Genomic DNA, 17,784 nt, shown 5'->3' on the forward strand with positions numbered 1-17,784 from the left:
ACAAGATACTGGACTTGTCTGGACTCTGACCTGTAGGTGGTGGATTTGGACACGGTAGGCGCTCTGGCGCAGCGAAGTGCTATATTCCACCTTGACGCCCGGCACGAAGTGCCGTCGGAGGGGAGCTGAACACGGCTGCAGCAATCGCATTTCGTTGGTGTTGGTAGACAGCAAAACCTGGATGAAAGTAATGTTGCAACTAATTCACATTCCTTACATGGATTTATGACTGAAAAATTGACAGTCATTGAAATGCACCGTATTTGCACAGTGAAATACCGGTACTAAATCTCACTAGCAGTCTGTAGTACAATTATTATAGTAATCCAATAAATATTACATATTTCCTTTGTTAGGTCCTGGTGTGTTTATGGACTCTTAACACCAAATGTTTATTAGAGCTAGGGAATTGTTGCATAAATGCACATAGGCCTAAATTTTTAAGGAATTTGGAAAATGAAAATCGATATTCAAAGTTGTATAAATTCAGTGTTGTGCAGGATAGATATAATTGTATTAATGTGTCACCATATAGTGAACATTTACTGGTTTTATGAAAACAATTTTGAGAAAAGGTGTTTTTGTATAAAAGTAAAGCATGTGATTGGCACAAGCCCCCACCATTGCATACCGTGTTTTTCGGATTATAAATCGCTCCGGCCGAAAATGCTTAATAAAGAAGGAAAAAAACATATATACGTCGCACTGAAGTATAATTCGAATTTTTGGGGTAAATTTATTTGATAAAATCCAACATCAAGAACAGACATTTGAAAGGCAATTTAAAATAAATAAAGAATAGTGAACAACAGGCTGAATAAGTGTACGTTATATGACGCATAAATAACCAACTGAGAAGGTGCCTGGTTTGTTAACGTAAAATATTATGGTAAGAGTCATTCAAATAACTATAACATATAGAACATGCTATACGTTTATCAAACAATCTGTCCCTCCTAATCGATAAATCCAATGAAATCTTCCTCGATGTCGATTCTAAACAACTTTGCCAACTCCAAAGGTATGCGCCGCTTCCCCTTGTCGTTTTCTGCTGCATATTTCACTACGTCCAGCTTGTAATCTGCAGTACATGATTTCCTTTTCGGTGCCATTTTTGTTCAGAAATTCTCAGTATTTATAAGTTACCGCCAACGATTAAATTATCAATTTTAATAGCTAGGGCAGTAGCGTATAGCATATAGAAGTTAGCATTCCATGACCCACAATGCACTTCTGCCATGACCCTCCCCCACCAATTCTTATTGGTTGAGGTGTGTGTGACGATTACTGACATTTTCTTCGTCTCTTCCGCGAATGACATAAATAATATTAATTGATATTTTACGGTAATGTGTTAATAATTTCACACATAAGTCGCTCCGGAGTCTATGTACCACCCCCAGCCAAACTATGAAAAAAACTGCGACTTATAGCCTGAAAAATACGGTAATAAATGGCATCTTTTTAGGTATAGGTCACTATTTCAGGACAACAGTGTTAATTTCATCAACCTTTTTAAAAACATCATTAAGTCATCAAAAGAGATATTTTCTCCCATGTTGGTTGTATCTTAAAAGGGGACCTATTATACAAAACCAAATTTTCTTCTTGGTTTTTGAGATCTGCATAAATCGCGAAAATTTTAAATCAACCCATGGAGGCATGGAGGTAGGGTTGGGCGATACGGCCTTTTTTTAATATCTCGATATTTTTAGGCCATATCGCGATACACGATATATATCTCGATATTTTGCCTTAGCCTTGAATTAACACTTGATACATATAATCACAGCAGTATGATGATTGTATGTGTCTACATTAAAACATTCTTGTTCATACTGCATGATTATATGATCATTTTAAACTTTCATACAAAGAAGGAAATCACAACTAAGTCGATTGACCAAAATTGTATCTATTAAACAGTTATTAAGTGGCACAAACTTTCATGTCATTTCCAAAACAGAAAGTGCAAGATTGTCAGACATTTTAAAACAAACTATTAGTGCACTTTTGTGCATGATGTCACTAAGATGACATCAAAACACTAAATTAAAGTGCACTTTTTGTACAGAACGCCACTACAAATGTTTGAAACAAATAAAGTTCACTTTTGTACGGCACCGCATGGAGATGTTGACATGCGAAAAAAAGCACTCGTCATTCTCTGGCAGGTGACTTTTCAATTGATGCTATATATTAGAAGTAATGCTACTTTTTGTAGCAACGCTTTAGCACCACACTTGACAAATTACGGTTGTCTGTTTGACATATTCCCACTTGAAGCCAAACCACCGCCAGACGATGGACCCCCTGCTGTTTTTCTTGGGAATTAATTCTTCCTTCATTTGTTACCAGATTGGCACCTTCTTTCTCTCGTATTACCGCTCGCACAGCTCCGTGATGCTAACGTTACCCATGCTGCTCAGCTCCGTGATGCTAATGTTACCCATGCTGCTGCCTCTCTGCTCTGCGAGAACGTATACGTATGTGACGTATGATGTGACAGTATGTGACGTATGTAAGAAGGTGGGCTTGGTGTCTGTGAGAAGGAGAGACAAGAAAGAGTGGAAAGAGCATGCAGTGTAATGCCCGCAGCTAAAAGCAACTGCGTGAGAACGTATACTCGAATATCACGATATAATCATTTTCTATATCGCACAGAGACAATCCTGTGATATATTGACTAAATAGATACATCGCCCAGCCCTATATGGAGGCGATGTTTATAAAATAATCTTGCCTTCCTTCATACTTATTCCAAACGACCGGTATGAAATTTGCCTAATTTGTGACGTTTTTTCTAAATGTAACGTCAGCAAATATCTCCATATAAGGTAAAGATTTACCTGAAGAGTTTTGCGCAAGTCTGCCATTGTAGTGCGACATTGAAGTCAATAAAGTTGTTATTTTTCTCTGTCCTCATGTTGTGGAGAATCCTGGCTCGTACAAGCACATGCAGTCTCCGCTGTTACCATTTCCAATACAAAGCGCCGTTTGGTTTGAACTTATATCTGTCAGTAGACTCCATACGGAAGCGGCAGGGAGAAAAACGCAGTTGAAGTGGAGGCACGTAAATTACACTGCCCACAAAACAGCGCATCTTGAACAAACTGTCAGAAAGCGTTTTTTTGGCTTTATTAAATGTTTGGGTAACATTTTATTAAATAATACCAGTTTTCTTTTAAGTAATATAGAAATGCATCACAGCTGTTTATTTAATAGAGGAATGGAGTTAATCATATAACTTGCACGCAGTGTTATTAAAAAGTATTGATTTTGAATTGAGAATAGTTTAGAATCGAGTATCGATTCTGAATAGAGTATCGATTCTGAATCGAATAGGTACTACCAAGAATTGAATCAAATCGAATTGTGTGATGCCCAAAGATTCACAGCCCTATAAATAACCCAGTATGTGTGTGTCCAATGTGTGAGTCTCACCTGGAAGTTGTTTTCCAGGTTGATGATGGCTTGGTCTACAGGTTCAGATTCCACATAGTCTTTGTAGCGCATCTCTAGAACCTCAGCTTCATTGGTGGCCAGAGCCTTCCAGCGATTCTTCTTCTTGGGCTTGTACTCCCACACCTCATTGGAACTACAGTGAGGAGTCAACGTTCAAGTGTCAACGCCTTAAAGTGGGACAGGTAAAAGGCGTGTTGCCTACCTCGTGATCCCGATAAAGGCGATCTCCTGGTTGCTGCTGTGGTTGACCAGAGACAATCCAACACTGAACAGCGACAGGATGACCTCCTGGTCGGCCAACTGCGCTTTCTCGCTCTCGTACAGCAGCTTGTAGAGGCGTAGCTCCTCAGTAAACAGCACTACTCGCTGCAGACCTTGGGATCGACCAAATGTCAACATATTTACTTTATGTTCATACCAAGGTGTAGTCATGTAGAACAATTAGAACAGGTAGTATGCGTTAGTGGGAGCCAACTCTTCTTCTACTAAACTGCTGTGCACAAAAGAGTGAAAGTTTGTCAAAACAAGCACCCCCACTTGTTGCCTGTGCTATTATGTTTACGAAAAATACACCACATGTAACAGACTTGAAATTTCTCACACATGTCAAAACACCCAATGTAACTTCAGGGTGTTTACTCAAATCGCCATTAAATTTGGTACACACCATCAGCGGTCTGACAGGCATGTGTGTAAAATATGCAACTTACTGTCTGTAAGTCTTTGGTAATTTTTCTAATGATTATAACATTTCAAAGACATCTGTATTACATGTACGCGAGCGTGTCTTATAAAACATTTTGACTAAAACCCTTAATTTGCGTAAAAAATGTCATTTACAGTCATGAGGAAAAAAGGTAGGACACCCAATGGAATCAGGATTGAAGCAAGTTAAACCTAAAGGACTATACGTTACACCTCACCTCCTGTCATTACTGTACCAAAGCATTGTTCAATCCATCCTTCTGTACTGTTGCACATGTTTTTTCACTATGCTTTCTGTAACCAACCGGACCAAACTCACACGCGTTACAAACATAGCAGCTAAAATCATCGGCCTACCCACACCCAATATTTCAGATCTAAACCACAGGTCCATCATTCGACTGGCAAACACAATAGTCCAGGATATGACTCACCCGTTACACCAATACATCATCCCACTACCATTAGGGCGCAGGTACAGAACTATCAAATTCCGGAGGGCCCGCCTCAAGAAAAGCCTCATCCCTACAGTTATAGCCGCCCTAAACAGCAGGCCCGGGTGACCTGTCGGACAAGCCTGTCAATGTGTTGGTCATGTATGATGTCTTTTTGTTATTTTTGTTCGTGATGTGTACTGTCTTTATTGGTCCCCAACGGGGACCAATAAATCTAAATCTGAAATCTGAAAAGTTAGAGTATGCGCATTGTTAAAACCAGATACACTACATCACGTGAGTCAAATTCAAGGCCCAGGGACCATAGCTGGCCCACCACAAACCCACATGTTGTCTGTGGTCCACCACATTTTTTTTTAAATCTACCTGCCATATAATTTTATCTGGCCTGCCACATAATTTTATGTGGTGCGCAGTATTATTTTAAGAGGGCCGCTACGTGGTTTTTTTGGACTGCGAAAAGCTGGAAATAATTAAGCACTTTCTGGCTGAATGTTTTTGTTCTTTCAATTTTGACAGAAAATTGTACTGCATACAGTTGATCTAAACTTTATTATTATATAACCATGCTCCCAGCATTAATTTTTTTTGGTTATCAAAATTGCTTGTGACAATCATGTTAGCCATCAATCTGTTGGTAAAAAAAAAAACATATGATTAACAATAGGGATGTCCGATAATATCGGACTGCCGATATTGTTGGCCGATAAATGCCTTAAAATGTAATGTTGGAAATGATCGGTATCGGTTTCAAAACGTAAAATTTATGACTTTTTTAAAACGCCGCTGTGTACACTGATGTAGGGAGAAGTACAGAGCGCCAATAAACCTTAAAGGCACTTCATTTGCGTGTCGTCCCAGTCAAATAATATCTACAGCTTTTCACACACACAAGTGAATGCAAGGCATACTTGGTCAACAGCCATACAGGTCACAATGAGGGTGGCCGTATAAACAACTTTAACAAATATGCGCCACACAGTGCACCCACACCAAACAAGAATAAAAACCACATTTCGGGAGAACATCTGCACCGTAACACAACATAAACAAATACCCAGAATCCCTTGCAGCACTAACTTTTCTGGGACGCTACAACACATACCCCGGCTACCTCCTACCCCCTCACCTAAGCCCCGCCCACCTCAACCTCCTCATGCTCTCTAAGGGAGAGCATGTCCCAAATTCCAAGCTGCTGATTTGAGGCATGTTAAAAAAAATGCACTTTGGGACTTCAATAATAGATATGGCAGTAACATGTTGGCATTTTTTTCCATAATTTGATTTGATTTATTTTGGAAAACCTTGTTACAATGATTAATGCATCCAGCGGGGGCATCACAACAAAATTAGGCATAATAATGTGTTAATTCCCCGACTGTATATATCGGTATCGGTTGATATCGGTAATTAGAAGTTGGACAATATCGGAATATCGGCAAAAAAGCCATTATCGGACATCTCTAATTAGCAATGTATAATAACTTTCTAACACAATTTGCAATAATAGACAACTATTTTTTAATATTATTTTTTACCAACAGGTTGATGGATAACATGATTGATTGTTACAAACGTTCCCTTGAGGGCAGCAATGCGGCCCTCAATAAAAAACAGTTTGACACTTTTGCAGTACATGGACACATGCAATACACAACTCTCTCTGTCTATTAAGACAACAAATGAATGAGGTGTGAGTGTGTTTATTTCACCTTCATAAAATGAGATGACATATAGAATGCCTTCTTCTCTGACATTTTCACGCAGGTCCTGTGGATGCAAGAGCACAAAGCTGAACATCTATGAACAATTAAGCAGACAGAACTTCGGGGTTTCCCTTCGGGTACTCCGGCTTCCTCCCACCTCCAAAAACATACATTTTAGTATTGATTGGCAACACAAAAAAATCGTCCCTAGTGTGTGAATGTGAGTGTGAATGTTGTCTGTCTATCTGTGTTGGCCCTGGGATGAGGTGGCGACTTGTCCAGGGTGTAGGCCGCCTTCTGCCCGAGTGCTGCTGCTCCAGCACCCCCCGCGACCCCAAAAGGGACAAGCGGTAGAAAATGGATGGATGGATGGAACTTCGGGGTTGAGGGGGGGGGGTTTGTGGTCGCCTATTTCCGCTTACCCCCAGGTGCATGTTTTTGGAGGTGGGAGAAAGCCGTGGTACCCGAAGGGAACCCACGCAGTCACAAGAAAAACATGCAAACACCCAGGAATCGAACCAATGACCTTCTAATATTGAGGCACGAGCACTAACCACTGCCGCACACTTGCTTTTGCAAAACACTATTACAATTGTGGAAGGTGTCTTGAACAGAACTGTTCTATTAAAGGGAAACAGCAGGAATTTTGCCTATTGTTCACAAGCCTTATGAGAGACAAGAAGACAAAAGTGTTTTTTATTTTTCATTTTAACTTGAAATAATTAGCTGTACTAAATTGGGGTATACTTAATGAAACAGGCAATAAATACATTACAGAAGGTCCATGGTTTACGTAAGAGTAAATAGAAACTATGACCTAATTATGCAGTAATTACATCTCATATTGTCAAAGAACCGAAGGTGTATATACAAAATACAGTAAATAAAGAATAAATACAAAATTAGATAAAACAGTCAAAAAAAGAGAACAACTCTTTAATTGTATCCCTGAGACAGACATGTATTTTGGGAGGAGGACGTTTCAATAATGAGACTGCTACACTGCTGAGTATTCACTGTCCATTTCTTAGGAGAAGATCCTTTCAATGTAGGGCAGGGCGATGTGGCCATTTTTTAATATCTCGATATTTTAAGGCCATGTCACGATACACGATATATATCTTGATATTTTGCCTTACCCTTGAATGAACACTTAAACATATAATCACACCAGTATGATGATTCTATTTGTCTACATTAAAACATTATAGTTCATACTGCATTAATATATGCTCATTTTAAACATTCATGCAGAGAGGGAATTCCCAACTAAGTCAATTGACCAAAAGTGTAGTTATTAAACAATTATTAAGCAGTGGCACAAACATTCATGTCAGATTGTCAGAGATATTTTAAAACAAGCTATTAGTGCACTTTTTTGCATTATGTCACTAAGATGACATATCAAAACAACAATAAATTAAAGTGCACTTTTTGTACAGAATGCCACTACAATAGTTTAAAACAAATAAAGTGCACTTTTGTGCATGATGTCACACAAGATATTTCAATAACTGTCAAATAAAAATGAGCTGCATAATAGTAAATCAAATCGCTATGTGGTAGGTTCCTGCGGACGTTATCTCCTCATGTTGTTGACTATTTTTTTCATACGGTGTTTGTTGAAATGGTTGCCTCTGCATTTTTTGGTGTGGCACCGAATGGAGATGTTGAAATGCGGAATAAGCACTCTTAATTTTCAAATTATGCTACATATTAGCAGTAATGCTACTTTTTGTAGCAGCGTTTTTGCCCCACACTTGACAAATTACGTTTGTCTGTTCGACATATTCCCGCTTGAAGCCAAACCACCGCCAGATGATGGACCCCCTGCTGTTTTTCTTGGGAATTAATTATTCCTTTATTTGTTACCAGATTCGCACCTTCTTTCTCTCGTATTACCACTGGCACCACAGCAAACGTTACCCATGCTGCTACCTCTCTGCTCCGCGAGAGCGTATATGTATGTGACGTATGTGAGAAGGTGCGCTTGCTGTCTGTGAGAAGGAGAGACAACAAAGAGCGCGAATAGCCTGTAGTGTAATGCCAGCAGCTAAAAGCAACTGCGTGAGAACATATACTCGAATATTAGGATAGAGTCATTTTCTATATCGCACAGACACAAACCCGCGATACATTGAGTATATCGTTACACCGCCAAGCCCTAATCCAATGTTCCATCACACGTTGGGACACATAATGAAGGGAAAAAAGTAAACTAAAAAGGACAAAAGGGACTTGGTGTTTTATCAACATAGCGACTATGTATTCTTCCACGCAACCAAATCTCTAGGGCTGTGAATCTTTCAGAGTCCCACGATTCGATTCAATATCGATTCTTGGGGTCATTTTTTCAATTAAACATGATTCTAGATTTAAAAACGATTTTTTACCGATTCAAAAGGATTCTGTATTCATTCAATACATAGGATTTCAGCAGGATCTACCCCAGTCTGCTGACATGCAAGCAGAGTAGTAGAATTTTGTAAAAACTTTTATAATTGTAAAGGACAATGTTTTATCAACTAATTGCAGTTATGTGAATTTGTTTTAACTATTAAACGAACCAAAAATATGACTTATTTTATATTTGTGAAAATATTGGACACAGTGTGTTGTCATGGCTTATGAGATGCGATGCAAGTGTAAGCCACTGTGACGCTATTGTTCTTTTTTTATTATTTTTATAAATGTCTAATGATAATGTCAATGAGGGATTTTTAATCACTGCTATGCTGAAATTATAACTAATATTGATACTGTTGTTGATATTTGTTTTTGTTTCACTACTTTTGGTTTGTTCTGTGTCGTGTTTGTGTCTCCTTTTAATTGCTCTGTTTATTGCAGTTCTGAGTGTTGCTGGGTCAAGTTTGGTTTTAGAATTGGGTTGCATTGTTATGGTATTGCTGTGTATTTTTTTGTTGGATTGATTAATTGAAAAAAAAAAAAAAGAAAAAAAAAAGATTTTTTTAAAATGAGAATCGATTCTGAATCGCGCAACGTGAGAATCACGATTCGAATTTGAATCGATTTTTTCCCACCCCCCTACAAACCTCTTTTTATTTTTGTACAGTAACCTAATAATAATTTATGAGAATGTCAAAACATTAAACCTCATAATATGTGGACCGCCTATTAAAAAAAATACTTGTTTATTGTATTTATTTGTCCACTGACTGATACATCTATACGCACCTCTTCGCTTCTTAGCATCCCGCTGTAAGCGCCCCACTTCCAGCAAAGCTCTCTGGACCCAGTGGGCTCGGTCCAAGTGTAGTGCACTGCCTTGCCCGCCTCTAGTTTGTCATATTCTGTTTCTTTCTGCGAGCTGCAGGGAAAAACAAGATGCATCGACAATAAATATACTGTATCGTCGGTGTCAATCATGTTAAAAGAAACACTCCCTTAATGATTTGAGAAAACAGTAAACACATATAGCGGAAACCCAACCACCATGCCATGCCTCTAATTACACTGTATAAGCAGGTCCCATTCCACACACAAACATTATGACAAAGAGGGAACAAAAGGTCAACAAAGGGGAACTTCTGGAAGAAGCAGGAGCAGAATCTCATCCGGTCAGAAGCCCTCAACCCGGAAGGCAAGTAAAGACACAAGACGTCACACTACAACAGCTCAAACAATAGGCAGATTTGAATGATAAAATCAGATCACAATGATTGAAACACAATCAGGAACAGGAAAAAAAATTATATAAGGGCAACAGTATTATGTGTATTAATTATCGTGTCAAGCGAGTGACACTTCTTTCGGTTCTTCTTCTACCTGTCCTCCCCCGCTGAGAAGGAGAGGTCGAGCAGCTCATTGGGCACCCATGGAGACTCTTTCTTTGTGCTGCACGACCCACATACACACATACAAACATACATACATCACGGGAAAAAAATGTGTTAAATGCAAACATGACAGCACCAGTCCAAACTTTGGATAACGTTTCTCATTCAACAGCATGAGGAACTGTCTCCAAACTTTCAACTGGTAAATATAAATTTGGACTGTTGGACACTGCAGACAAAAGCCTGAATTTTTATGTAAAATCCAGTTCTCTTTGTTTCTAAATCTTATCGTTTTTTTATATTACTGCTTTGTATTTCATTTACTTACACTTGAGTAACAGTAATATGATCTAATATTCTGTTTATTTACATGGTATCACCGGAGAAATATACTGTGTCACTCATCTATACGTCATCAGCCTGATTTGTATAAACTACAATTTGGTGGAAACACAAACCACACAAGTCTACAGGAACTTAAAAAGGAAATACAATTTTTTGGGAATTTTGGAATCGTTCACAATCATTATGAAAGACATGACGGATAGATTTTTTTTTAAATGGATTCTAACTTGTAAATAAATGTAAATAAAAGTCAGTTTACAGCATAGCCACTTTGAGGTCAATCAATCAATCAATGTTTATTTATATAGCCCTAAATCACAAGTGTCTCAAAGAGAAATCCACTGTTCAGCACCCACATAAGGGCAAGGAAAAACTCACAACCCAGTGGGACGTCAATAAGAATGACTGAGAAACCTTGGAGAGGACCGCAAATGTGGGTAACCCCCACCCCACCAGGGGAGAACGGATGCAATGGACGTCGAGTGGGTCTGACATAATATTGTGAAAGTCCAGTCCATAGTGGGGCCAGCAGGAGACCATCCCGAGCAAAGACGGGTCAGCAGCGCAGATATGTTCCCAATTGATGAACAGGCGAGCGATCCACCCCAGGTCTGGACAGCCAGCACTTCATTCATGGCCCCCGGACCTGGATGTTTTTAAGGGCTTTATAGAGCGGCACCAATAGGCTCCGTTGTAAGCACAATTTTTATCTAATTTATTAAATGTTTAGAATGAATAAAAAAAAAATCGAGCTGCCACTTTATCGTGTCCCAATGATCCTAGGAGCTAGCTGGTAGGTTCTCCCAAGACAAACAGGTCCTAGGTGAGGGATCGGACAAAGAGCAGCTCGAAGACCAATATGAAGAAGAAAATCATGGACCCAGATTTTCCTCACCTGGACGCAGGTTAACGGGGCCCCCCTCTGGAGCCAGGCCCGGAGGTGGGGCACGATGGCGAGCGCCTGGTGGCCGGGCCTGTTCCCATGGGGCTCGGCCGGGCACAGCCCGAAGAGGCAACGTGGGTAACCCCTCCAATGGGCTCACCACCCATAGAAGGGGCCATAGAGGTGGGGTGCGATGTGAGCTGGACGGCAGCCGAAGGCAGGGCACTTGGCGGTCCGATCCTCGGCTACTGAAGTTAGCTCTTGGGACGTGGAGCGTCACCTCACCGGGGGGAAGGAGCCTGAGCTAGTGCGCGAAGTGGAGAAGTTCCGGCTGGATGTAGTCGGACTCACTTCAACGCACAGCAAGGGCTCTGGAACCACTTCTCTCGAGAGGGGCTGAAATCTCTTCCACTCTGGCGTTGCCGGCAGTGAGAGGCGATGGGGTGGGGTGGCAATTCTTGTTACCCCCCGGCTCAAACCCTGCACGTTGGAGTTCAACCCAGTGGACGAAAGGGTAGCCTCCCTCTGCCTTCGGGTGTGGGGACGGGTCCTGACTGTTGTTTGTGCTTACGCACCAAACAGCAGTTCAGAGTACCCACCCTTTTTGGGTACACTTGAGGGAGTACTGGAAAGTGCTCCCCCGGGTGATTCGCTTGTCCTACTGGGGGACTTCAACGCTCATGTTGGCAATGACAGTGAAACCTGGAGAGGCGTGATTGGGAAGAATCGCCACCCGGATCTGAACCCGAGTGGTGTTTTGTTATTGGACTTTTGTGCTCGTCACAGATCGTCTATAACAAACACCATGTTCAAACATAAGGGTGTCCACATGTGCACTTGGCACCAGGACACCCAAAGCCGCAGTTCAATGATCGACTTTGTAGTTGTGTCATCAGATTTGCGGCCTCATGTTTTGGACACTCGGGTGAACAGAGGGGCGGATCACCATCTGGTGGTGAGTTAGCTGCGATGGTGGGGGAGAATGCCGGACAGACCTAGCAGGCCCAAACGCATTGTGAGGGTCTGCTGGGAACGTCTGGCAGAGTCTCCTGTCAGAGAGAGTTTCAATTCCCACCTCCAGAAGAACTTTGAATATGTCACGAGGGAGGTGCGGAACATTGAGTCCGAGTGGACGATGTTCCGCACCTCTGTTGTCGAGGCAGCTGATTGGAGCTGTGGCCGCAAGGTAGTTGGTGCCTGTCGTGGCGGTAATCCGAGAACCCGTTGGTGGACACCAGCGGTGAGGGATGCCGTCAAGCTGAAGGAGTCCTATCGGGTTCTTTTGGCTCATAGGACTCCGGAGGCAGCAGACAGGTACAGGTACCGACAGGCCAAACGGTGTGCAGCTTCAGCGGTCGCGGAGGCAAACACTCGGACATGGGAGGAGTTCGGGGAAGCCATGGAAAACGACTTCGAAGCGATTCTGGACCACCATCTGCCGCCTCAGGAAGGGGAAGCAGTGCACTATCAACACCGTGTACAGTGCGGATGGTGCTATGCTGACCTCAACTGCGGATGTTGTGGATAGGTGGAAAGAATACTTCGAAGACCTCCTCAATCCCACCAACACGTCTTCCAATGAGGAAGCAGTGCCTGGGGAATCTGTGGTGGGCTCTCCTATTTCTGGGGCTGAGGTTTCTGAGGTAGTTAAAAAGCTCCTCGGTGGCAAGGCCCCAGGGGTGGAAGAGATCAGCCCAGAGTTCCTTAAGGCTCTGGATGCTGTGAAGCTGTCTTGGTTGACAAGACTCTGCAGCATCATGTGGACATCGGGGGCTGTACCTCTGGATTGGCAGACCGGGGTGGTGGTCCCTCTCTTTAAGAAGGGGGACCGGAGGGTGTGTTCCAACTATCGTGGGATCACACTCCTCAGCCTTCCCGGTAAGGTTTATTCAGGTGTACTGGAGAGGAGGCTACTCCGGATAGCCGAACCTCGGATTCAGGAGGAACAGTGTGGTTTTCGTCCTGGTCGTGGAACTGTGGACCAGCTCTATACTCTCCGCAGGGTTTCTTGAGGGTGCATGGGAGTTTTCCCAACCAGTCTACATGGGCTTTGTAGACTTGGAGAAGGCATTCGACTCTGTCCCTCGGGAAGTCCTGTGGGGAGTGCTCAGAGAGTATGGGGTATCCGACTGTCTTATTGTGGCGGTCTGCTCCCTGTATGATCAGTGTCAGAGCTTGGTCCGCATTGCCGGCAGTAAGTCGGACACGTTTCCAGTGAGGGTTGGACTCCGCCAAGGCTGCCCTTTGTCACCGATTCTGTTCATAACTTTTATGGACAGAATTTCTAGGCGCAGTCAAGGCGTTGAGGGGTTCCGGTTTGGGTACTGCGGGATTAGGTCTCTGCTTTTTGCATATGATGTGGTCCTGATGGCTTCATCTGGCCGGGATCTTCAGCTCTCACTGGATCGGTATGCAGCAGAGTGTGAAGCGACCGGAATGAGAATCAGCACCTCCAAGTCCGAGTCCATGGTTCTCTCCCGGAAAAGGGTGGAGTGCCATCTCCAGGTTGGGGAGGAGTCCCTGCCCCAAGTGGAGAAGTTCAAGTACCTAGGAGTCTTGTTCACGAGTGGGGGAAGAGTGGATCATGAGATCAACAGGCGGGTCGGTGCGGCGTCTTCAGTAATGCGGACGTTGTACCGATCGGTTGTGGTGAAGAAGGCGCTGAGCCAGAAGGCAAAGCTCTCTATTTACTGGTTGATCTATGTTGCCATCCTCACCTATGGTCATGAGCTTTGGGTCATGATCGAATGGATAAGATCACGGGTACAAGCGGCCAAAATGAGTTTCCTCCTCCGTGTGGCGGGGATCCCCCTTAGAGATAGGGTGAGAAGCTCTGTCATCCGGGAGGAACTCAAAGTAAAGCCGCTGCTCTTCCACATCGAGAGGAGCCAGAGGTGGTGGTTCGGGCATCTGGTCAGGATGCCACCCAAACGCCTTCCTAGGGAGGTGTTTAGGGTATCTCCAACCGGTAGGAGGCCACGGGGAAGACCCAGGACATGTTGGGAAGACTATGTCTCCCGACTGGCCTGGGAACACCTCGGGATGCCCCGGGAAGAGCTAGACGAAGTGGCTGGGGAGAGGGAAGTCTGGGCTTCCCTGCTTAGGCTGCTGCCCCCGCGACCCAACCTCGGATAAGCGGAAGAAGATGGATGGATGAAAAAAAATCCATCCGTCCTCATCTATTTTATAATATGATTGTGAATGATTGGCAAATTTTTTTAAAAAGTCCAGTCTCCTTTAAGGTTCTAGGAACTTAAAGTGTTTGAACTTTTGGTGAAGAAAGGCCTTATGTATGCCAAGATAAAACAGCATTTTTTGGGGAGATGGCCACTATTTTAGGATATATGGTATACTCGCTGCCGTTGTGTCCTTGGGCAGGACACTTCACCCTTGCCCCGGTGCCGCTCACACTGGTGAATGAATGATGAATGAATGATAGGTGGTGGTCGGAGGGGCCGTAGGCGCAAACTGGCAGCCATGCTTCCGTCAGTCTACCCCAGGGCAGCTGTGGCTACAAATGTAGCTTACCACCACCAGGTGTAAATGAATGATGGGTTCCCACTTCTCTGTGAGCGCTTTGAGTATCTAATAATAGAAAAGCGCGATATAAATCTAATCCACTATTATTATTATTACTTATAATTAACCCCGCGTTATAGCGGGGTTTCTTAACCTTTTTACCTACAGAGGGCCCACTCAAATACTAACACTGAATACGCAATATTACTCATGATTTTAAATAATACTTGATAATCATATCTAACCTATCCATCCATCCATTTTCTACCGCTTATTCCCTTTCGGGTAACCTTGTCAAATGTCTTTAAAATCACAAAGATTATTATTTATAATTATTTAATACATAACCTTAGGGTTAGGTCAGGCTGATGAGAAAAATGTGTACTAACCAAATATACAACATAAAAAAGGATCCATAAATAACTGATAAAAAATAAATTTACATCATGTGCTAAAATAAATAAAATAAGTAATAAATATGTTTAAAAAACCTTTTGAATAAAATTAAAGTAAAAATTAAAATACAGCTTCACTACTTTAGTCATCATTTTTGTGCTTAAGAAACTTGTCAATGACTTTCGCTCCAGACTTCTTCTGTTTGTTTGAGATTGTCATAAGTAGTGGAAAAATGTATTACAACTGAATATCACTGTTGCTAATAGGACCCAGAGCTGAGAAACATATTTTTGGTAACATTTTTAGAGGGCCAACAATGGGCCATATGATTAAGAAAAGCTGCGCTAAACCCACTCTGCTGCAAAGAAAGCAAGCCTCCAATGGCATATTACTATAAAAACACATTTTAAAAGTTATACAAGTTTAATAAGACTATTAGGCATTTCAATGCAATGTCTGCACAGAGCTCACACTGAGGAACGACATTAAGTTAAAGTATAATCTATAAAAACAGTGCAATTTAACAGTGGTCCGTACTTCACTAGATATACTTTGTCCCTTTTTATCCCCAATGCACAAAAATTTACATTTAAAAAATCCTGCTTCATATTTACGGTTCGGCATCTAATATCAGAACCACAGCAAATACGCTACCAACTACAACCCCAACAATAAACATATACCGTACATCCTTGAATTGCCACAGGGCATATAGTATGCGCCTGCCTTGAATTACTGCCGGGTCAAACTCGCTTCCCAAAATAATTAGCGCATGCTTAGTATTACCGCCTGGTAAAACTCGTGACGTCACGAGTGACACTTCCCCTGTCATCATTTTCAAGATGGAGGAGGCTGATTTCAATACCGGTAATTTGAAATCGTATAAAGGGAAAAAGATTAAGAGCTATTCAGTAGGATTTATGGTCCAAGCTTACATCACACTCAAATTGTACTGCATACCTTTGGTAAGTGCCGGAGTGAGAAGAAGTTTTAAAATTATTAGCGCATGCTTACTTTTACCGCATGCCTTTGGTAAGCCCAGGAGTGAGAAGAGGTTTTAAATTAATTAGCCCAGGAGTGAGAAGAGGTTTTAAATTAATTAGCGCCCCGGCGGAAATTCAAGGAAATACGGTACAAAGATTCATATATCTCAATCAAAACTGAATGATATTCTTCTAATACTGTTCTGGCATTCGATCTAATATATTGCATGTACCTAATTTGTGGCCAGTGAGTGAATTTGTGCACTTCTCTCACCTCTGATGGAACTCCAAGGGCCGATCTTTGGTGTGGTTGATGATAAGGAAGGGGGCTGCACCGTCGTGGTAGTTTGAGAATCGTATTGTGGCAGAGTGCTCCGTTACGTTCACTTCTACAATGATCCCACCAACCTTCGACAAAAACAAATTCCAAATGTTCTATGTAGAAATGGTTCCTTACAAGGTCAATCGCTCTCCGTTTGCGTCTACTTACCAAGTTGTCCAAGTGAAGCAATAAACAGTTCTCTGGACGTGTGAAGTCAATCGTCTGAGGAGACGAACAGTCTTTTGTCTTGACATTGACAAGCTTGGTGTCGTTCTCTGGCCAGAATGGAATGGCTGACTAATAGAGGACAAAACATACTAATAAAGTATTTCCAAATATTGCACTGATGTTTAGACAGTGTCTTCATCAGCAACTCCACATTTAAGAAAGCACCATGAATACTACAATTAAGAGCTGTTCAATTAACCACAGTCTCCTATACTTGCGGATGCAGAGTCTACAAAGAACTGCTATAAAGCGATACTCAGCCGTTCATCACCCCGAAGGAGAATCAAGTGGTGGGGGTGTGTGTTTGTGTATATGCCCATAGTCTTGAGTGTAGTGGTGTTGTGTCCATAGGCCTCGGGCCGCTCTGCATGCTATGCAAGCAAAGTTCGACTCCCAAGTGTCGTTGAGGAGGGAGGGAGGTCAAAAGCGTCCATCATTGAGGGGTCCTCGGGGGATGTTTTCAGAACAGCCTGCGCCTGTTGTTGCAGCGTCAAGGCCATTCAAGGGAGTCAAATCGTAGATTAAGATTTTTGTTTTTCCGCGAGCAGACATTGCAAATGGCGCAATCCTTATTTAGATTAAAAAATGTCATATATATAAAGTGATTCCTAATTGGGGAAATATCAGCCTCTCTCCAATTACCACCTGCTTCCAATTAACACTCCCTGTCCTTGTTGCGTTGCCGCTAAAAAAAATAATCCACTTCGGCTATAGTTCGAGTATTCAGGTTTGTATGAAGTACATGGTCAAATCTAATATTTACACCAAAAATAATATGAGTGCCATGGTTGGGCTGGGGTTTGTGACCTGTTCTGGTGGAACTTCGGTCCAGTTCTCCTGGTTCACCTCGCATACAAAGATAGTCTGCCCGGTTGTGTTGACCAGCGTGTAAAACGGCATGAAGGTCACGATGCGGGTGAGACTGAAACTGCTTGTGTCGATTTTCACGCCAACCTAATCAAAAAGAGGCAGACGTCATT

The 17,784-nt window shown here is 42.2% G+C and overlaps 1 protein-coding gene across 2 annotated transcripts in view; it reads right to left on the bottom strand.

Annotated features, from left to right (window-relative positions):
* The window catches only part of vps13a (vacuolar protein sorting 13 homolog A), an 89,794-nt gene that overhangs the window by 11,039 nt on the left and 60,971 nt on the right, over window positions 1-17,784 (bottom strand). The window contains exons 52-60 of one of the 2 annotated variants that reach the window (XM_061902100.1): window positions 17,612-17,758; window positions 16,745-16,873; window positions 16,529-16,662; window positions 10,118-10,186; window positions 9,527-9,659; window positions 6,338-6,395; window positions 3,668-3,839; window positions 3,445-3,598; window positions 31-177 (exon numbers count right to left, since the gene is read on the bottom strand). In XM_061902100.1, coding sequence (XP_061758084.1) covers window positions 31-177; window positions 3,445-3,598; window positions 3,668-3,839; window positions 6,338-6,395; window positions 9,527-9,659; window positions 10,118-10,186; window positions 16,529-16,662; window positions 16,745-16,873; window positions 17,612-17,758 — 1,143 coding nt within the window. The remainder of the gene's footprint in view (window positions 1-30; window positions 178-3,444; window positions 3,599-3,667; window positions 3,840-6,337; window positions 6,396-9,526; window positions 9,660-10,117; window positions 10,187-16,528; window positions 16,663-16,744; window positions 16,874-17,611; window positions 17,759-17,784) is intronic. The other variant, XM_061902109.1, reaches the window with a different exon arrangement.

The sequence above is a fragment of the Nerophis ophidion genome, linkage group LG01 (genome assembly GCF_033978795.1).
Source record: "Nerophis ophidion isolate RoL-2023_Sa linkage group LG01, RoL_Noph_v1.0, whole genome shotgun sequence".
Classification (NCBI taxonomy): Eukaryota; Metazoa; Chordata; class Actinopteri; order Syngnathiformes; family Syngnathidae; genus Nerophis; species Nerophis ophidion.